Source organism: Mus pahari, chromosome 5 (genome assembly GCF_900095145.1).
Source record: "Mus pahari chromosome 5, PAHARI_EIJ_v1.1, whole genome shotgun sequence".
Taxonomy (NCBI): Eukaryota; Metazoa; Chordata; class Mammalia; order Rodentia; family Muridae; genus Mus; species Mus pahari.
The window spans coordinates 30,710,552-30,731,033 of record NC_034594.1 but is presented as its reverse complement, the minus strand read 5'-3'; the positions used below and the strand labels follow the sequence as shown (position 1 = coordinate 30,731,033).

At 38.6% G+C, this 20,482-nt stretch overlaps 1 protein-coding gene across 1 annotated transcript in view; it reads right to left on the bottom strand.

The window, feature by feature from the left end:
* Positions 1–20,482, bottom strand: part of Tmeff2 (transmembrane protein with EGF like and two follistatin like domains 2) — a 255,992-nt gene that overhangs the window by 43,059 nt on the left and 192,451 nt on the right. Inside the window, exons 6-7 of the mRNA XM_021197527.1 lie at positions 9,820–9,968; positions 8,996–9,055 (exon numbers count right to left, since the gene is read on the bottom strand). Of these exons, the coding sequence (XP_021053186.1) occupies positions 8,996–9,055; positions 9,820–9,968 (209 nt within the window). The remainder of the gene's footprint in view (positions 1–8,995; positions 9,056–9,819; positions 9,969–20,482) is intronic.

The window sequence follows — 20,482 nt, the reverse complement described above, 5'->3', positions numbered from 1 at the left end:
CAATAGGAGGACCACTGGCAATAGGAGGACCACTGACAATAGGAGGACCACTGGCAATAGGAGGACTACTGGCAACAGGAGGACCACTGACAATAGGAGGACCACTGGCAATAGGAGGACATTTGAGCTCAGACATATCTTTCTGCTTTGTTGCCAGTGCTAGATAGGGCTGTCTTTTCTTCATGATCATCTTGCTGAAAACATTTATTTCTACTTAAGGATGTGTACACATGTGCTAGTCCTCACATGTGAGCACTGACATATCTTTGTGAACAATGTTTTACATCAACAGAAATATATACTATATACTATATACTATATACTATGTTCTTGTAATTTTTTTCTTGGTCACCCATTCCATGTTATTTTTTTTAAATTAATAGATGCACAGGCCTTTTAAACAAATACCTTGAGTTATAAACAACTAATTTTTACAGTCAAATTGACATCATAATTTTCGTTTCTTTCATGTTTATATCATCTTATAAACCTGTTATATACATCTAAGGTCATAATGATCATGTGATCATATTAAATTATTGAAGTATAAAAAACAGAAAAAAATGGCTGTGTGAAATTTAAATATATTATTGTACTAACAGTGTAGACATAAGTGATTGAGAAATATTATTTTAATACTTGTTAGTTGAAAAGTTGGCCAAAGGCTTTTGCAACAGTTGTTGAATGACTTGAACAGGAATGGTTATGCAAACCTACTGTGCTTAAGTTCATAGAGGGTAAATTTGCACTTAAACCTCAGACACAGGCCATACTGTGTAAAACGGGCCATAAAAATCAATTTATTTTCACTTTCAGTCTGAAACAAAACACTAAGACTAGCTATCTCATTAGTTTCTGGTTAGAAGCTTACATAATGTCTTTCAACTCAAAATTCCCATGTTTGGAGTTTGGGTATGATGGAAACGTATCATTTCCACCATGTCCATTGCACAGACAATCAGAATCAGAAAAGTCAGAGTCAGCTCAAGTTTAACAGCCGAGCACAATACGACCAATGCACAAACTCAGTTCTCTTTGATTTTGCAGCGAACACTGGCAACACAGCCGCCCTACATTCATGGAAGAGAAAGGTCGATGGAGAGGTAACACCTTCAGGTGGGAAAACTGATTCAGAAATGGGCACTGCACACAGGGAAAGTGCACATAAATGGTGCACATAAATAGTGCAGAATGCATTTACGAACTGGGGCATAAACACAGTTTCCCACAGTGTCTCTTAGGACCCAAGGCAACTTTTCAGCCCAAGTTTTCATCTGTATTGCAAATACTGCTTCTTTATCTATAGCCATGAACATAGCATAAGATTACAGGTGACTGGCTACATGAATTTTGGGAAGAAATAACGAAAGCATAGAGCTCAAGAAAGCAGGAGAATTGTGATAGTTCACAGGCTTTTAGAGACTTGCAGCAGTCCTACTCTAACTCCTAGAGGGGAATATACTTGAATTGAGACACTCTTTTCCCCCTCAGAAATCTTGACATCTAACTTCATTTCCTGAGCTTAAATATTCCAGGAGAGTCTAGTGTCACAGTAATAACCTGGGCAAACGTTTTTATTTGTTTCGGTGCTGATACCAATATTTGTGCTACAAGCTGCTGCCTACGTTTTCTGCTATTTATTCCCTACAGATCAGATTATTGGCCCAGATATAACATGTTTTCCAGCAAAGTGCTCCTTGTGTTCATGAACAAATGGAAAAAAGCTTCCATTTTAAATGTAGATTTTTTGCCACATGACTGAATTAATTCATGTTACAAATACGATATGAAACCACTTGATATTCCTGACTGTATACCTGGAGGAGAGAAGCCATGAAGGCAAATATTTAACAAATCAAGTAACTGCCCCATTTGCACAGGTAGGTGGACAAAATTAAAGCCCTGTGGCCAGTTCCAGGCCAGCCATTTATAGCTTTTTGAGCCTCCTGGGTATTATTCCTAGCATGTGTAACCTTGTTTTATGGGCTGACATTAAAACAAATGGGGTAATGTGAATGAATCTTTGTAAACTTCAAATTATCGCAGAGAAGCCGGGAATTAATTTTTTTTTTTTTTTTTTTTAGATTAATGGGAGATTTACTGGTAGCACTACTCAGGATTCTCTGCTGTGCAAAGAAACAGGAAAAAAATAGAAGAGTTGAATGTGTATGTGACTGTGTGCATGTGTTTGTGCACATGTGCATATCCATTTGTGCCTATGTATGTATATTTATGTGTGCATACATATTAGTGTGTGCAGGCATGTGGAGGTCGAAGGACAACTTCTGTGGCTCCTAAGATGCTGGTCACCTTGTTTTTGAGAGACAGGGTCTCTCGCTGGACTTAGCAAGTAGGGCTAGGCCGGTTGCTTGGCCAGTGAGCCTTAGGAATCCTTCCATCTATGCTTCCCCAGAGCTGAGATTACTATTGCACGTCTACTCTTGTTTATACAGTTTCTGAGGATCAACCACATGTCCTCAAACTTGCAATGTGAACACTTTGCTGAGTCTTTGCCCCGCCCCAGCTTGGGGGGGCGGGACGGAGATTTTAAATTCAAATGAAATAGCATTTAGGGATGGTGAGGGTATATGGACAGATTATAAAGTACTTCAGATGATTTCATAGCAACCTCAACAGGACAGCAAAACATTCTTGAATTTGAAGCTCTCAAAGGGTTAAGTTCAGGGTGTAGTGCCCATTCCCTAGCCCCAGAGTTTTAGGCAGTTAAACTTTTCTGGGGTCCCTTGCTGCTCACACTTGTGGGCTTCTGCAATTAGCAGTGCTGTCTTGAACCTCAGCTCTGCCACGCAATCTCTTTCAGTTAATCTCTTTGAACTTCCATTTCTCACCTGTCAGATGCTCCTAATACCTCTTCACATTTCTGTTGTGAAGACCGAAGAAGGAGACAACATGTGCGGAAAGGCTTTGTCATTTGGAAGGGCTTCCACAAAGAACAAGTTATTTGGCAATTCACTTAGACTACGTTGATACCCTTTTAGGTTGTCAGTTTCTTCTTTGTGGGGAAAATGGGTTGACGGGATACTAATAGGATAGAGAGGATTTGGTTTGTAAGTCTGGATTCTTTCTTCCACATTTCAGACTTGTGAATAATATCTCAATTATTGTTTAAAGAGAAGTACATCTCTAAAAGAAATGTTTCCTAAAACTTAAGACTTACTAAAGTGACAAGAGATGGTGACTTACCACAAAGCAACTCTCAGGGAGATAGGTAGACTCCGTTTGGTACGAGAACCAGAGGAGAAAGGCTCTGGCTTTTCTGAAGGCACAGAGAGCCTGGGACTTTTCTTTCTCATTGACCAACATGAAAACCAGAGGACTTTCTCCAGCCACATACACAGTGTCACTGAGCACTGTCTGTCCAACTCAGGTTCTGCCTGTCCTGTTACACAGGTCACAGGTCTTTATCCTGCTCACTCAGGGATAATAAACTAGATCTGCTTTCCTTATAAGTTCTCCTACCATTTTCCTGTGCTATTAATCCCTCCCAATTTTGGAATATTCATGAATGGAACTCATTACTTCAGTCAGTCTCAAACACTGTATCATTGAGATATACACATCTTACTTTTTGTGCGTGAGAATTTTATAAAAAAATATTCAAAAATCCTCAGCTATACAGAAAGTTTTTTTGGGATATTTTATAAATATCATGGTTGAAGCTTCTAGCCATTTATGTTTCCCAGTTATGGTTCATAAAAAGATCTGTGCTAAATATTTCACATATAATTTAGCAAAGTTAACTTTCTTTCTGGTCTCTGAAATGATTTTTATTCATTTTTTTCCAGACAATGAAGACCCAGGTTGCTTTCACAGTGACTGAGGCTTCTGCGCTGCCTTCTGTAGAGCCTGGGACAGCAATGCTGCATAGCAGGACTTCCTGGATGTTTGTGAAATAAAATTTCTTTCTTATACTGGTTGCAAAGAAGCTTAGGGCTAAGTGCTTTAACCATAATAGCCATGCTCAGGATATTTTTCTTTCCCCTAACAGTTCAGCTTTTTTTTTTTTTAAATGTCTGTTTAAAGACCCTCATTGACTGTAGTTTAATTATGAAAGCACCACAAATCCTTTTTGGAAACTGATATAGGTAAGATACCACAAAATAAAATACATTTTAGCTTTTAGATGATAAAAACTAAAATAGTTGAAATTTATGTTTTTTTTAACCATTTAACAAGCTATAAAATTAAGTACATTTTCACTGAAAAAAAAAAAAAAAGTGTCTATGTTTTCCAAGGCTTGATGAGCCTCTCAGTCAGAGAGGAACCCATCAGAAGACGCATATATAGTTACACATTGGACACAGAGAAGCACAGTTTTAAAATTCACTTTCCTTTTAGTGCAAGACTTGGTGAGGGTACACACACACACACACACACACACACAATGTGCCATCTTATCTATGCGTTCACAAGGGAAGATTATTATTATCATATTATCATATGGTAAAGCCAGGAAGTCCTAGCTTTGTGACTTAGAAAACCCGTGGGTTCGGGCTCTTTCTGTAGTGAAAAAAAGAGACCTAAGTCTAAGCTTATGGACTGGTATCAGTTGGTCTGTTCTGTTTCTATGGCAGGAACTTATCACTGGGCCTGGCACACAGAGAGGCAATGCCTTTGAATCAAGAGTCAGAAAATGCCTTGGGTCTCATTAAAAGAGAGAGGGTAGGAAGGCGATTCCAGACAGCCCAAACAGATAGTAATTCTGCTTGGAATACGATGGAAAATTTTCTTTCAGTTTTCTGGTATGGACTACAATTTTGTGCCTATGAGATTCCTGTCTCTGTACAAGGGAGACAGGTTCTAGCTTTCTGCGTATGTTATTTTTGTTTCACATAGTATTCTTTTATTTATTTATTTATTTTAAAATTAAAATTGTAATCCAGTCTCTGTTGGTCCTGACTGAAGCCTTTCTTTTAGATGTTATTACAAAGGAGGTTTAATAAATTTATTTTAAGATTCAGACTTCCTTTAAAGACGAAAGCCACTACTGTAGTTAGAAACAAGTGTTACCAGCGTTTTAAGTAGGCTGAAAACTGAAAGGGAAGGGGATGGTAAAAGTTTCTAAGCTTACAGTACTCATGCCACATCTGGAAAAGTGTGAGTTACAACTGCTATTTCCTTCCAGTGGGAGCGTCCGTGGACATTTGTTTAACAAGGGAAGTTGCTGTGACATCAAATTAATTGTGAGCACAGAGCAGATTTCTAGGTATGTGAGTCATACAGTTCCTGTTTACCCTCCTTGGAGAGTTTATAACATGTGAAATATAAATTATCAGAACAATAACATATTGATTCTTCATTTGATTCTTTTAGATCTTCATGTCTATGTCCCAAACTTGGGAAAATGAAAATCCCGCTGGATGCTAGGAAATGTTGAGAAACACAATTATTTCAATATTTTCTAATATTATATGTTTCAATAAAACCATGTATAAAAATCATGTGAAGCTGAAGTAACTTCAGGGAGGACTTCATAGTATTCAGTCCATGTTTAACTATGAGTTGCAAGTTTCAATGGACATTTTTGCTTCTATATTTTATTTGGAATTTAGCAAACATGCAAGTTTAAACATAACTTTAGAAATTGTTTCGTTACTTTGTGTGCACTTAGTGTCTCAGTGTGTGCTTGTGCACGCCCAGTATCAGTGTGGAGATGGAAGTTGGAGGAGACATGTAGGAGCTGGTTTCTTCTGCCATCTGATGGGTTCTGGGGACCAAACACTGATCATTAGAGTTAGCAGCAAGTGCTTTTTTCCTGAGCAGTCTGCCTGTTGCCCCTTCATCATGACAATTTTTATCTCACAAGACTTTCTGTTGTCAAACTAGAGAAATCTGTAGGATGCTGAGTGACCTGATCACTTTCACTGGGAAATGTTCTTTTCTATGTCCACTAAGCAGATACAATTAGGATGGAAAACAATCTGTGTAGCTCAGATGTGCTTAGGTGTGGGGCCATCAGTCAGGGCATGGGAAAACCAGCCCACATCCGCCAGACAGAGCTACCCTCCCTTCCTCAGCAACTGTCAACAGCTGGACTCACTGGGTCAAAATAACAAGAACAAATGATGGATGTGAAGTTTGGAGGATGACAAAGCAGAGGTTACTGAGAGAGGTGGAGGGACACAATGGTGGTTGATATGGTCAAAATGTAGTGTTTAAATGTATGAACTTTTCAAAGAAAAGAATGGTTAAAAATACTTTAAAATAAAAAGTAAAGAACAAAGTGAACTAAAAATAGTGGTAATCAACATCAGAGGTTAACTGCCTGCAATCAAATCTGAATAAATATGGGGTAGAAATGCAACCCACTGTTTTCTTTGAAGGTGAACTGTGCTATGCAATGTGAATGGAGATGAGGGTGGCAGACCCTGTATTGGTATTTCCTGTTACAGATGAGTGCACACACAGGCATTGCACAGGATGCCAATGAACCTCTGGGGTTTCTTGTTGGAGAAAAAATCCTCAGGGAAAGATTTGAGTCTTATAAGTCCTGTCATGAATGGTTCAAAGAGAGTCACAGATGCAATAGTTTTGAAGATTTTTTCCATATGAATTAGTTTTTACAGGAATTATAAAGTCATTGTAAATGCATTGACTAGAAGTAGCTTATAATACCATCAGGATAGTTGTTTATAATAAAATATAATATTTTTATTTGGTTCTATTTAAATCTTAAAGCATAAAGAATCACTCTCAGATATTATATGTCACTATTGTATTTTATTACTTTTAATAATTTGTCTATGGCTCAACATATTGGTGGAGTACAATTTTGGGAGCACTAGTCCTGCAAAATCTTTTACAAAAATGTGTTATTCTTCAAGTGATTCTGATGTATCTTGCATACTATAAGAGCTTTGAAGTATTTAAGAGATGGTTATAGTGATGAGATTTTTAAAAAGTTTTTTGAGATGTATCATAAAATTAAGTTATGATTTTTGACATTTTATTGGATCTATTATAGGTGGGGGGAGAGGGAAAGAGAGAGAGAGAGAGAGAGAGAGAGAGAGAGAGAGAGAGAGAGAGAGAGAGAGAGAGAGAGAGAGAGAGAGAGAGAGAGAGAGAGAGAGAGAGAGCCATGAGTTGATGTAACTATTTTTCTTTAAGATAATTACATGAGGACTCATGATATTATACTGCATGCATTTGTGTGAATTTCACACATTAGAAATTTTAAAAAAGGTAAAATAAAATGGCCGTCATATCCGAGAGCTCTGTATTCATAGATTCAAAAATATATGTGTGAAGTACTTGCATCTTCCAGAATGTATACAGAGAGTTTTTAAAATCATCATTCCTTAAGCAATACAATACCACAGATATTTACATAGACTTTACATTGTATTAAGTATTATAAATTATCTAGATCCGATTTAAGACATAGAAGAAGATGCACATGGGTAATATGTAAACAGCAGTCCAGTTTAAAAGAGACTCTAGTATCCTTAGACTTTGGTGTTTGTAAAGGGTTGGAACCAGTCCCAGAGCCCACTCTCTGACAGAGGATTTTTACACAAAACATGCATATTTGTAAAGACTGTATAATGGAAAGAAGGGAGGAAAGCTTGGGAGAAGATCAGTTGCTTACGGTAACACTCCCTAAATGTACTGAATACTAGTCTGTTCTTAATAAGCATCTGTTAATATCTTCAGTGGTGTTTTGGGAATGGTTATATACACATATAATAGAACCAAAGTTAATATATTGTATAACTGGCAGGTTCAGGAATTTAGAATATGTCAGTCTTATCTAGATGCTGAAAACGTTAAGACAAACTATGCAAAAGTTAAATTCCTCTTATGTCCACATTCTGATACATGCAAGTAATTAAAATATTACCAGGGCTTTGTTCAAGTGTAAACATAATGATAATTATCATTAAGGAAAATAAAATAATGAAGTCAGAAGAAAAAATGGTATTATATATTTTGAATGACAAGAAGCATTTGATTTGGTTTGAACACTAGTTATAAAATTTGGTTACAAGTGTTCAGTAGCTAAATGAAACGTTGTGTTTAAAAATCCCTTGAAGCTGGACTTGGTGGCACATGTCTTTAATCCCAGCACTCACAAGGCAGAGACAGATGGATCTCTACAAGTTTGAGGCCAGCCTGGTCTACATAGTGGTTTATAAAAGAGCCAGGGTTACACAGAAAAACCCTGTCTCAATACAGCAAAAATGAATGTGTAAATAAATAAATAAATAAATATTCATTGAATACTTTTATAGAACTCAATAATTTTATTTTTATAATTTTACCTTAAATTCTCATAAATTATAGTCATCTGATAATATGCCAATTGCATTCCATCAATTTTTTCTCACTGTAGAAGAGTCAAATTAGTTAGCATTTTTATTACTCAAAGAAGGTTCCATAGTTGCTAAATAAGATTTATACTTTCACATAAAGCTTATTATAACTTTGCATGTCTGAGAAGCCGCATTCTAGAATCTAAATAAATGAGACATGTTAGTTTCTTTAAAAACTAAATTATGCATGAATTTCAACTCTGCATCTTCATAGTAGCCTTGTGTTAGCTCCTGCAACTCTCTTTATTTCTATCTTGTCAGAGATCAGAAAACTTTCCACTGTTGACTTTTATGAAAATTCAAACAAGAACATTTGCATTTATTACAATATACTGCCAAACCTTGCATTAATTTCCATTGATGCCCATTAATTTGATAAATGTTTTGTCATTTGTGCCATTTACACTGTCAAAACAAGTTAATTATATCTTACTGACATCTTTGACAATTGCTTTAACTATGGCAAAAAAAAAAAGTGTGCCTTATTTAGTTCAATAAAAAAATTCCTTCTTGCCCACTGAAAGCTTGAACGAAGAAGGAAGAGCAGTGCACGCTCAGGTTAGGACAAGCAGTAAATGAACAGTGGTACTCAAGGTGTAAACAGTGGCGGACAAGGCTCTCACAAACAGGCTTTCATTCTAGTCGTAGGGAATTTTACATACCTGCATAATCTGTTCTTGCATAATGCCCATCTTCAGATTTAGTGGTTGTAGTTGTGTTATCTATGTTAAAAAATTAACAATAAAACCCAGTTAACCATTTCCTACATCTATCAAATTTGCTCTTCCAAAGTACCTTCATTTCTTTATGGTAGTTAAGGTTTGTTGTCTTCCTCAACAGCAGCAGCAACAACGACAATACCAGCACCAACAACAATCCATTTATAGTTTTGAGCACTCTATACAATCAGATTTTCAATGTGCATTTATGTCTATGTGAGTCACACAGCAATGTTAGCTTTCTGAAGCTTGAGACAAGAAGGTTCAGAACTATAACTGAGATACAATGATAAAAGAAAATCAAATCCAAGCTCCCTAAGCCATTTTTTCCTCTGAATAACAAAAACAGAATGTTCTATCCTGTTCAGCTTTTAAGGATGTACTTAAAATATTTCTATCGAATCAATACATAAAAAGAGCAATTGCTTTTAATTCTAAGATTTCTAATCTATTCAAAAATTCTTGACTAGACTTTTTCTTTAGCTTTTGCCAGGAGAATTTCTGCTGTCTTCTGAATACTGGTTCCTGTGTTCATGGCACTGTCACAATACAGCCCCATTACATTGAAAAAGACATGCACTGTTGCTGATGGGCCTTCAAACACCCATAATCAACACAAATTCTACAGCTGACTACACGATCCATTGTGAATCAGAACTGTCTTTCGGAAATGAAATAGGTGCCTAATAACGAGTTATCCTCTCTTTTCATTTCTGCACAGTGACTAAAAACATTTTTTTGAAATGAAATTTTGCTATGAACATTACCTTGACATCGACCCAGAGACATGACTTCAATTTTCTCCTGTTTCTGACATGATGCTTCTTTGATTTGACATGCATTATCATAAGATTTCCCATCAGAAGCACAGAGGGGATTGAAGTTGGTTTGAGAACAGTCAATGTTGCACACACACCTAAAGGAAGAGCAAAATAATATATGGAATGTCAATAGTGATGCTACCACACTGTAGCTGAAATACAAATGGGAGAAGGGGCTGGCTGGGCAAAATGCAGAAGAATCAAATTGGGCTTTTCCAGAGAAGGTCTGCCAGCTTTCTGAGATGAAATGCAACACAGACCTAGTAGTAAATAATCCAGAGGACCCAGCAATGAATCAAAAATAAACGTGCATAAACACCACAAGGATGTTTGAAGAATACAAATAGGGTACTGTGGCAGAATGGCTTCAGATGTGACTCTAGTGCATTCCTGTACTTTCTTCATTGGATGGCTAAACGGGGAGAGCTTGAGAAAAATTTCCCAGGGGCCGGTAAAACAGAACACAATCAAATACGCTATTTGGAATGCCATCAGAAGAGGTTTTTCTCCAGCACATAGGAGAGTGTGCAGGAGGAGCAGGAAATGGGAACCTTTAGTGGTCCCTAACCTTTCGGATGTCAGATACCCCTTCCAGAGTGAAGTGAAAGGTGTAGCAGCTTCTCAGAAATGCTCACAACCCATAAACAGCATTTACATGAAATCCCACGGGCTTCTCAGGTTTCTTTCTGCGCATCCCAAGGTTCCTTCCCATGGTACACAGCTTCTATTTTGAGCTCTTATTTTACACAATAAAGTGACAAATTCAAATTGGTTGCCACTTATGGCTTTAACATGTTTTTTTCCTATAGGCTAAAGAAACATCTAGTGAATTAAAGAGAATTAGATCATCGAGAGCACAATTAAACACTGTAAGGCAAACTTTATAAAATTATTTTTCAAGTTTCTCTTAATTCTCTGTTTTATAATTTACTTTGTTATTTGTTCCTCTTGCAGAGGAACTAGCACCCACACGGTGGCTCACAATGGATATCTCCAGCTTTAAGGAACTTGACACCCTCTTCTGGGCTCAGCAGGTGCTGTGTGCATATAGCTGCATATACATACATTCATAGAAACACTCATACACATTGAAATAATATAAATAATTAATATATTGCATTTTTGGTGTGTGCAAACTTGTATAGAATTAAGATTTTAATTATTTTTATTCATATTTGTATTCATTACTCTATATGTTTTTCTTTATGTTGTGAATCACAATTTTACTCCTGAATTTACTACATGTGCACATGTGCACACACACACACACACACACACACACACACACACACAGAGTGATAATAGTAATTACTCACTGCATACTGACAGTTAAATTCATTGTTTCATTTAAACTTTGCAGCAGCCATTACACAGACCACTATATTAGACAATACATAAAATCAAAAAGCTAATAAGGTATAGGACAGGTACACACAGATGTGATATGTGAGGCCTACCTGTTCTCCTTTTATACCACAACCTGCAAATTAGGATTTCCCATAGACCATTAGAAGCATAGACTAAGAAGCAGATTCTTGTGCCCTGTGGAAGCTGAGGTCCTACCTAGAAGCCTAGACTTAATCCTTAAGTAGTAACTCTGGAACCTGAAGATTCACTGCCTGAGGATCATGATTGGTCAAAGCAATCCAGCAAAGGCTCTTTTATACACTAGGTAGTTTCAGGATGTAGTCTTGAAACCATCTGTACCTACACTTCTGCTAAAAAATATGGGCAGGAAATGCATTAGTGTGCTTAAAAGTATATTTTTTTGTGCACATGGAAGAGTTTCCCTAGTAGTACTTGATCACTTTTATATTCATCTATTTCATAAATAATAGTGAGGACAGGTGACAAGAGTCTAAATCCTTAACCTCCCTGCCCTCCCCACCCCTGCCCAGGGTGGCATTCTCTCTCTGCCACGATGGACAGGAGTCCAGTGTTGTTGCCTCTTGGTATCTGAGCAACTGAGACCAGGAGCTGCCTGAGACCACCAAGGGTGTGTGTTTCTCATGATGGCCCTTAAGTAGTGGCCCCAACTATCAAAGCTTACCCAAAACACCAATCTTAAAAAAAAAAAACAAAAAAACAGAGTGATGAGGCCCACTTGGCCTCACTGTGTAAAGACAGGTTCTGATATTTTAAAGGTTGTTTAGGTTTGAACTGCTGGTCAGAAATTTCCAGTTTTATAAAGTTTTTATGCAAGCAGAAGAACAGACTGAACGGTCCACTGCTTTATCAGCCTATAGAAATGGCAGTGGAGGTTACAGAGAAGCTCAGGAATGAACAGTTTGTAACTGGACTAAAGTAATTAAAATTTCTGAACTTCACTTGCTATCACACTGAACGATGAGATGAGGACAGCCAGGGGAAGAGACTCACTGACTGAGCTGGCTCGCCCAGAGTTTGCATTTCCACCGAGCTGCAGCACCTCACTGACAGCTCTTCAGGGTGTTTGATAGGATGCTCTTTCCCAGGACTCGGTCCCCAAGCCCACCCTATGTGACTCATTTGACTTTGGTCTGCACTTGCCATTGCTCAGTCCCAGCTTCCTTGGAGATTTGCTTCTTATGACCTCAAATACATCAGTGTTGGGGAATGGCTATGGAGAAGTACCTATGTCAACATTGCATTTTTGCCTCAAAAGGAGGTCAGATTCCCTTCAGTGAAAGTGGGATGTAGTTTTCACTAAATCTCCGGAATCCAAGCTTCATAAAAGCATGCACCTGTGTTGGTCTTTTTCCATAATCTTCACTACTCTCCATACAACCATATATCAATACACAAGCAGGCACTTAAAGTTCCATCTTCTTAATCTCAAGACTGACTCAAATTGGAAATCTATGAAGAACTATCCTTCCTCCCTCCCTCCCTAACTCCCTACCCCTCTCTCTCTCCTTTCTCCCCCACCCCCTCTCTCTCTCTGAGTCTTGTGTAGTCCAGGCTGGAATGGAACTCATGGCATAGCCATGACTTTAAACTTCTGATATCCTCTTGTCTTTACCTTTCATTTTATGTGGCATTGGTGACTGAATTAAGGGCTTGGAACATGGGAGGGATGAACTTTACCAAATGATCTGCTTCCCCATTTCTTTCCGTTTTTTAAATATACAGAAGAAGCTTCAGAAACAAGGTAACGTGGCTCAGAAACTATGTGGTACAAGGAGAGAGAAAACTGGATGGATTGCAAAGACCTGCTCTGTATATGTTTCCATTAAACCAATAAACTCTGACTCTACAACCATTACTTACAGTATTTTATATATTTAAGCCTGTTAGCTTTATGAATTACAACAATAGGCGGGATCTAAGACCTTAGTCTGAGTTTTTGTCATGGTCTCTTTTTGTTAATGACTGAATTATCTTTGCTGTCCTCATTTTATTCAGTATTTTAGGTATGCTCAAATTTCAGTAACTATGTAGTTACTGAACAACAATTGATAAACAAATGGAATGAATGAAGTAACTACCTAATGCTTTGCAAAGACGGGCAGCCACCATTACTATCTCCATCTAATAGGTAAGAAAATTGAGTCTTGAGGAAGCTGTACGGCTTGTAAGCAGAACATAATTTTCCATCTAGGCAGCCTGACGCCAGAGACTGTACCATTCCACAAATTGAAGTTCAAGGAAAACCAAGATGGATGCACATTCATATCATTACTGATGGAAGGGATACTTTGGATGAATCGGATTTAAAAAGCGATGCTGTGTCCACTCCTGGGTTATTTATTACAATATTTTTAGTTCATATTGATTCTTAATCTTTGTCTTACCAAACACATGATCAAAACTCTTTGCAACATTGGCACACTTTGTTGAGGGATACTTTTGTGAAACTGTGAGTTGGTGCTATTAGAATGAATTACTAATCTAATGAGTATTGCGTTAATCTTACCACTTAAAGCTATGAATAAACTTGGCTAAATTTAAACATAAACAGTTAAATAGTTACTCAACCATATCAAAGCATACAAATCACTGAAATAAACTCAAATGTGCATGTGTGTGTGTGTGTGTGTGTGTGTGTGTGTGTGTGTGTGTGTAAAGTTGCATGCTTTAGCAACCTTACCAGAATTTCTGCTTCCTGGGGTAATATTGCTTTCCTTCTTAGCAATGATGAGTCTGTTTCTAGGAGGCTCATCTACCTCACAGTAGCATGCACTGCCTCGAATAAATAATATTCTTTGTTTTTTATTTTATATTTATGCTCTTCTTTAACCTTTTCAGGATCAAGGTATCCCATTTATCTTTGAATTTCTGATATTTAGCACAGTGCATTAGAGCAAATCTTCAATTGAAAGGCCCTTGTTGAATGAATTGCAGAGATGCACTTGGAAGGAATTCAAGCATACAGTTAGTGTGTCTCAACACCAACACTGATGAGAAAAACATTAGAGATGTCCTCAATTAAAATGCCTGGGAACTGGAGAGGAAATGGGACCAGAGAGGGTGAAGAGTTAAGGAATGTGGGGATGGTTGCACAGTCACTCAGACACCAGTTTGCTACATGGAAGGAACCAGTATAACCAGCAAAAGAACCTGTTGGCTAGTAACACAAGCAACACAAAACACCGAGGTCTTATGCTTAATGGGCTGTCCCAACTCAATACAAAAAACTATTCCTTACTCTCCCGTTGTTCTGTCACAAAACGTCTGTTTCTAGGCTCACACAGTCTCAGTTTTACTGCTCGCTCCTGGATCTGGTCTCTTTTGTCTCTGATACCTCTGTTTTGAAAGTTTTTATTGACAGAACTTGGAAAGGAAAGCTAGTGATAAATCAGTGCTGCGGTACCAAATCATGCTGTTTGACTCCTGAGTCATGGAGAAGGGGCCGTAAAAACCCAGGTTCTCGGCCTCCTCATTTCTCTGTTGACAGCTGAAGAAAACACAATACTAATCCTTGATGACCACAGTGACATAGATATCCTGCTTGCGAGAGGAGATGCTTTCACCAGCCAGTCACTGCTTACATTTTGTGATATCTGGGTATAGTTCTAGGTACTGATAGAATGTGAACATGGTAGCAGTTTGACAGTTTATTGCTAATTCAGACCACTGAAAAATATATAAGGCTCTGGTAAGAAGGTGGCAGAATTACCATACAAGGTAATAGTGAAGATGCGGGTCAGTGGCTTTAGCAGAATATGCAAATGAACCCAGTATTTTTTTTTTTCTTATACAGAAATGAAAGGCATTCATTTTTAAAAACAGAAACTATCCCTCTTCCCTGCTTTTGGCAAATAATTGCGTTATTATTCATTCTGAGAGGAGTAACTAGTTAATTACAGCATGCCACAAGCATTACATGCAAGGCCCGGGTTTGGAGGGCTGAGCACAGCACACGTGCCTTTCAGGGTATGGTTTTGTTTTGCTTTCTTTCCTTCTCTTCCTTTTTTTTCCTGTGTATCTCAGTCTTCTGACATTTTGACACTGCGATTATATAGTTCTCTTTTCTTCTCAGCTACAAAGACAAAGAATCAGCCATACTTGAAAATAATAATTTCAGGGTCTCTATGTGAAATGACCCCCACCCCCACCCCCACTCCCTACAACTGCTTCAGATACAGTTAACACTGACTGAAAACCTTAGCTCCCTGAACCACAGGGAAGGAAAGAAATAACTGCAAAAGGATCCAGGATGCTGTAAAAAGCCTAAAGTATGTATAGGGACTGAGTGGTGGTACCTACGACGACCGACATACGGGTATAATTGGCTCATGGATACTTGGGAAGTTTGACATTAATTTAGTTCCCTGCCTCACTGAAATGACCATTGTGAGGATGGTCTACAGTGAGTTAAATGCTTTTTTCCCACGTGTTCAGGAATGCCTGCCATCTCCTAAGTGTGAGGAAGCAAGCCCTGCCAGCTCACAGATTACTTATTCATGCGTCTGGTTTGCGGTCGCCTTCTAATTTCACTAGATTTTGTTTCATCTATTAAACATGGTGACACATTCCTTTCTCAAGGTCCTTGGCTCAGTGTCCATGCCATATTCTGACTGTCTAACGTTCCTAATCCATTTGAAAGCACCCAGTTGCCTAGCAGCCCAGGGGCTGCCTTTCTGGGCTGTTTTGGGCCTTGTCATTGGTTTCCCTTGAGCCTGTCTGTCTCTGGGGCTATGAGACAGACCCACTCCGGCCAGGCCAGTAAACGAGGCCTCTGTCTGTGTTTGCTGTGATGGATGGCTGCATTACATTAATAACAGTAAAACAGCATGCACCTCTCATTCCAGACTCTTGTGATACTTTAAACCCATTTACTCATTAGCTCTCATTTTTCCTTTTGATGGAACTTGATTATGAGTATTTTTATCTGTAAAGAAACTTCAGTGCAGGAATGATTCTGAATTGTGAAGGCAAAAAATGAGGAAGAAAATGTGAAAATGTCCTAGAAAATTAAGCTTTATATATAAAGGGCAGAAAAATGTCAACTGAGAGTAAAGCTGGTTGGTCTCATATTGTCACTCATGTGAGGTATTTTTATGGTCATGGCAACTCTTTCAGTTTAAAACCTAGGAGCAATATCCAGCTCCATGAATATTATTCAGGATGCACTAGGATTTTACAAGGATGAGAAGGCATGTTTTAATTTTAAAAATTAACATAGGATTGTGTGTTTTGTCTGAATGTATGTCTGTGCACCACACACATGCTTGATATGAACTGAGACCACAGAAAAGGGCAATGTGTCTCCTAGGTCTAGAATTAGAGACAGTTGTGACCTGCCATGTGGGTACTAGGGCTTGAACCTAGGTCCTCTGTAAGAGCAGCCAGTCCTCTTTATTACTGAGCCATAGCCCTCTGTCTCTCTCTCTTTCTCTGTCTCTCTCATGGTGAGACATACACTATACATGGAAATGGCTTATTTGCTATTAATGTTGAAAACTTTGTAAGGAAATAAGGAATCTTAGAAGTTGACCTACTACAGGGAAGATCTTGGAATATTGAGACTCATTGACTGAATAAGAGCCAAGAATATAATCAATAGGAAACTGAGCTGAAAAAAAATCCTTCTAATAGGTGCTGCCAGAGCTTTCCAAAACATAATGTTGTTGTTGACTAGAAGGAATTTCTGCTTGGGAAAAGATGGGTGCTCACACATCAGTCTGTTCAACGTACTAAAGTTGGGTAGAGCCTGTGATGCAAAATTGGGGTTTGGTATCAGGCCTACGTATGACCTAGGCTTGATTATGGACTAGCAGTGTGGCACTACACTAAGTATTGAACCTCTTCAAGTCTTAGAATATGCACCTGTGAAAATGGAGTGAATGTAGCATTATAGGGACTAAATGGAGTAATTCATAGATTAACAAAGATTCTGTAAATTTCTAATATTGCAACAAGTGTTGGTCACCATTCACTTTTCCTGTCTAACCAGGATGCAGATGAATGTTTTGTAGAATAGTTCAGAAGCCAAGGAGACTGGGCTGAAACCCAGAGGTTCTTGGCTGTTCTGGTATGAGACCCAGGGAACTGGATCAAACACTATGGGTGATTCCCTTGGAGTTCTGATTAGATGAAATACTCTTTTCCTTAACCAGGGTATATCCCTAAGTAAGATTCAACTTGAGCCACTCAGAAGCAGAGGGATTGGGTGGGGTTCTCCAGGTAGTACTTGGAGCCAGAGTTTCAGCCTTCCAGTCTAGGATAGCACGGATCACCCACTGAGACATCTTAGTTACAGCTGGTTCTGCACATCTTTTCTTTTCACTTATATCATATCCTAATGAGTTTAGTAATGCTTTTAATACATGACATTTAGTGACACACTATTCTGTGGGGTGATGTTAGGTGGCAGAGATAGGTGACAAAATGTCTTGGTTCAAAGCACCATGGGACATTCAGCAGAATTGGTTCACCAAGTAAACCAACACCAGCTAGTGAGAAAGGATAGGGAGTGGAAGTGGCTAGCACATTTCCTTGTGCATGGGTCCTTGTTTTATTCTCCTTCTGATTCTCTGGACTCACAAGATGAGGAGGAAGAGGAGGAAAGTGAAATGTCTAGAAAGACATGGATAGTATTTAGATGGGGACAAGCGGTGGGCAGAGACATGGGGGAAAGATTTACAGAGTGACAGCCTCAAGTCCCAGGAGGACTATGGCTAGATCTGTCTGATTCGAATGCGCTCTTTCCATTGAAAGGGAATCACAGCTGTCCAGGTAGATTGAAAGGGAGCTCAATTCCAATCCAAGGAGTGGCCTTCATCTTTTGGGCAAGGGTGAATCCTGAAAGCTTTCTGAGCTCAGGGTGAGGAGAAGGGCAGTATGCTCAAAGCTGTAGTTGCAAAGGATAATGTTAGCTACACTACAATAGACTAGGAGTCAGAGCCACTTACTACAAGGCACTGTGGTATAGAGGGGCAAGGACACAAAGCTGGACAGTGATACATTTGTTATATAGAAGAAAGGGAAGAATCAATAGGCTTAGAGGGTTGCTACTTAAGGCACAGCAGAGTGGACTATTAGGGAACAAATATGACCACAATGTCCCTCCTGATCTACTTTTCCTTGCTTTCTTTATATTCCCACATTGTGATCAAAATTCAAATTCCAGATAGACAGGCAGACTCAGGGAGGAGCTGAGCATGTGATACAAGAAGGCTTTCCTTTCTTATATTTTTACTGTGGTGACAGGGACAAACCAAGTTCTATTCAACAGTGACACCAGGAAAACCACCATAACCACAGAAGAATCATTCTTTGTATACACAGCATGGCTCTCAGAATTAAAATAAAACCCAATCCAGGGAATGGACACTTAACTAATGACAGTGTTTTAGTGGTCAAAGGAGGGTCAGTCCTGCAGCAGGAAGCACTCTCACACCCTCCCTCCACCCATGAGATAGAACCATTGTCATGGATCACAGTTGCTCCCCCCCTTTTTTTCTTGATTATTATTTTTCCTCTTTCGAAGCAGCTGCATTTACATCTTAAAATAAAGTAAACAATTCCTCTTCCTCTTGTACATCTTTAAAAATATTTTGAAGCAAAGCTCTTCATTAGCATCATGTGCATGCTGTTTGTCATCAAGCCTGAAAACATGCCAGTGACAAGCAGTGGTTGCGGTCACCAGAGGTGTGGTTGCTCTGCCTGTACAGGTCATACCCAAGGACTGTGATCACCAGAAGTGTGGCAGCTCTGCCTGTACAGGCCATACCCAAAGACTGTGATCACCAGAGGTATAGCTGCTCTGCCTGTAGGGGTCATATCCAAGAACTGTGATGGCCAGAAGAGTGGTTGCTTTGCTTGGATGGTCTTTATGTGCACAGAGGCAGAATAAATGAAATTTGGATTATTAAAAATTACATTATATATTAATCTTGTCATGGACAAAATCTCAACTTTTCCCCTTTTGTCGATCACATTGAGTGACATCTTTAAACACACATTGAGTGACATCTTTAGACAGAGTTCTGGGGTTCCCCTCTCACTTTAGCTGGTATTGTGTTTCCTGTTTGGATTTGAAGCTGGCGCTCTGGCACGCTTTCATCCAAGAAAAGGTTAAAAGGAACACATGTACATGGGTTTCATCACAGCTGAGATTTCCAGGAAACTACATTTTTCATCTCCTGCCTTTGGATTTTATCCATGAAAGACAAGAAACAGGACATGAATTATAGTTCTACATTTTGCTAAAGAAGTTAGTTTGAAAATTTTGTCCATTACATTGTTCAAGCAAGTTTCTACTTGTCTGGTTAATTTCTATTTCTTTCTTTATAAAAAGATCCATGCCCATCTTCTTCAGAGGAAAAATAATGTAGTCTTATCTGATGGCACATCTAGTTTTTTATTTTAGGATTTATTTGCTTTAATTTTATTTTTAAATTTTATTTATTTTATTTGTTTGAGTGCTTTCCTGCATGTCTGTCTGTGCACCTCATATGTACCTAGTGCTTGTGGGGCCAGAAGAGGGCCTTCAATCACCTGGAACTGGATTTCTAGGCAGTTGTAAACTGCCATGCAGGTTCTGGATATCAAACCCAGGTCCTCTGGAAACACAACCTGTGCTCTTGATGGCCAAGCCATTTCTCTAGCTCTGACATATGTACGCTTTTAGATTATAAACTTGTGACACTAGATCTGGTTATAGCTGACATATAAACCTGTTGCTGCAGTCTCAGGAGACTGAGACTCTAAAATTATGAGCTCAAGACCTGTCTGATCCATATACAGGGCTCAAATGACATATTGAGAACCCTGATTCAAAGTAAAAGTAAAAGGGGGCTGCGGCAGTGGTTGAGTGGTAAGATACTTGTTTTCAATGTGTAAGATACTGGTGGGCTCCATCTCCAGCACTTAAGCAAAAACAGAAATAAACTAGCAGGAAGGCATAGTTAAGTTTTCATTATTCCTTAGCTATGAGTAAGATCAGAGAGATAAGCAGTGAGTGTGTGTGTGTGTGGGTGTGCTGCAAGCATGTGTGTGCAAAATGAACGACTCAGTACGAATATCTACCGAAAAACGTCCAAGATAGAAATGCCAGGTAACACTGGTATCTCCTTGTTGTGAGTCCTCATGGAATCAATGAGCAACTGATGATAGTGTTTTTGTACCAGTTGTTTTCCTATAGTCACAAAGCTCATGCTTATGTAATTGAGCGCTGATTAAA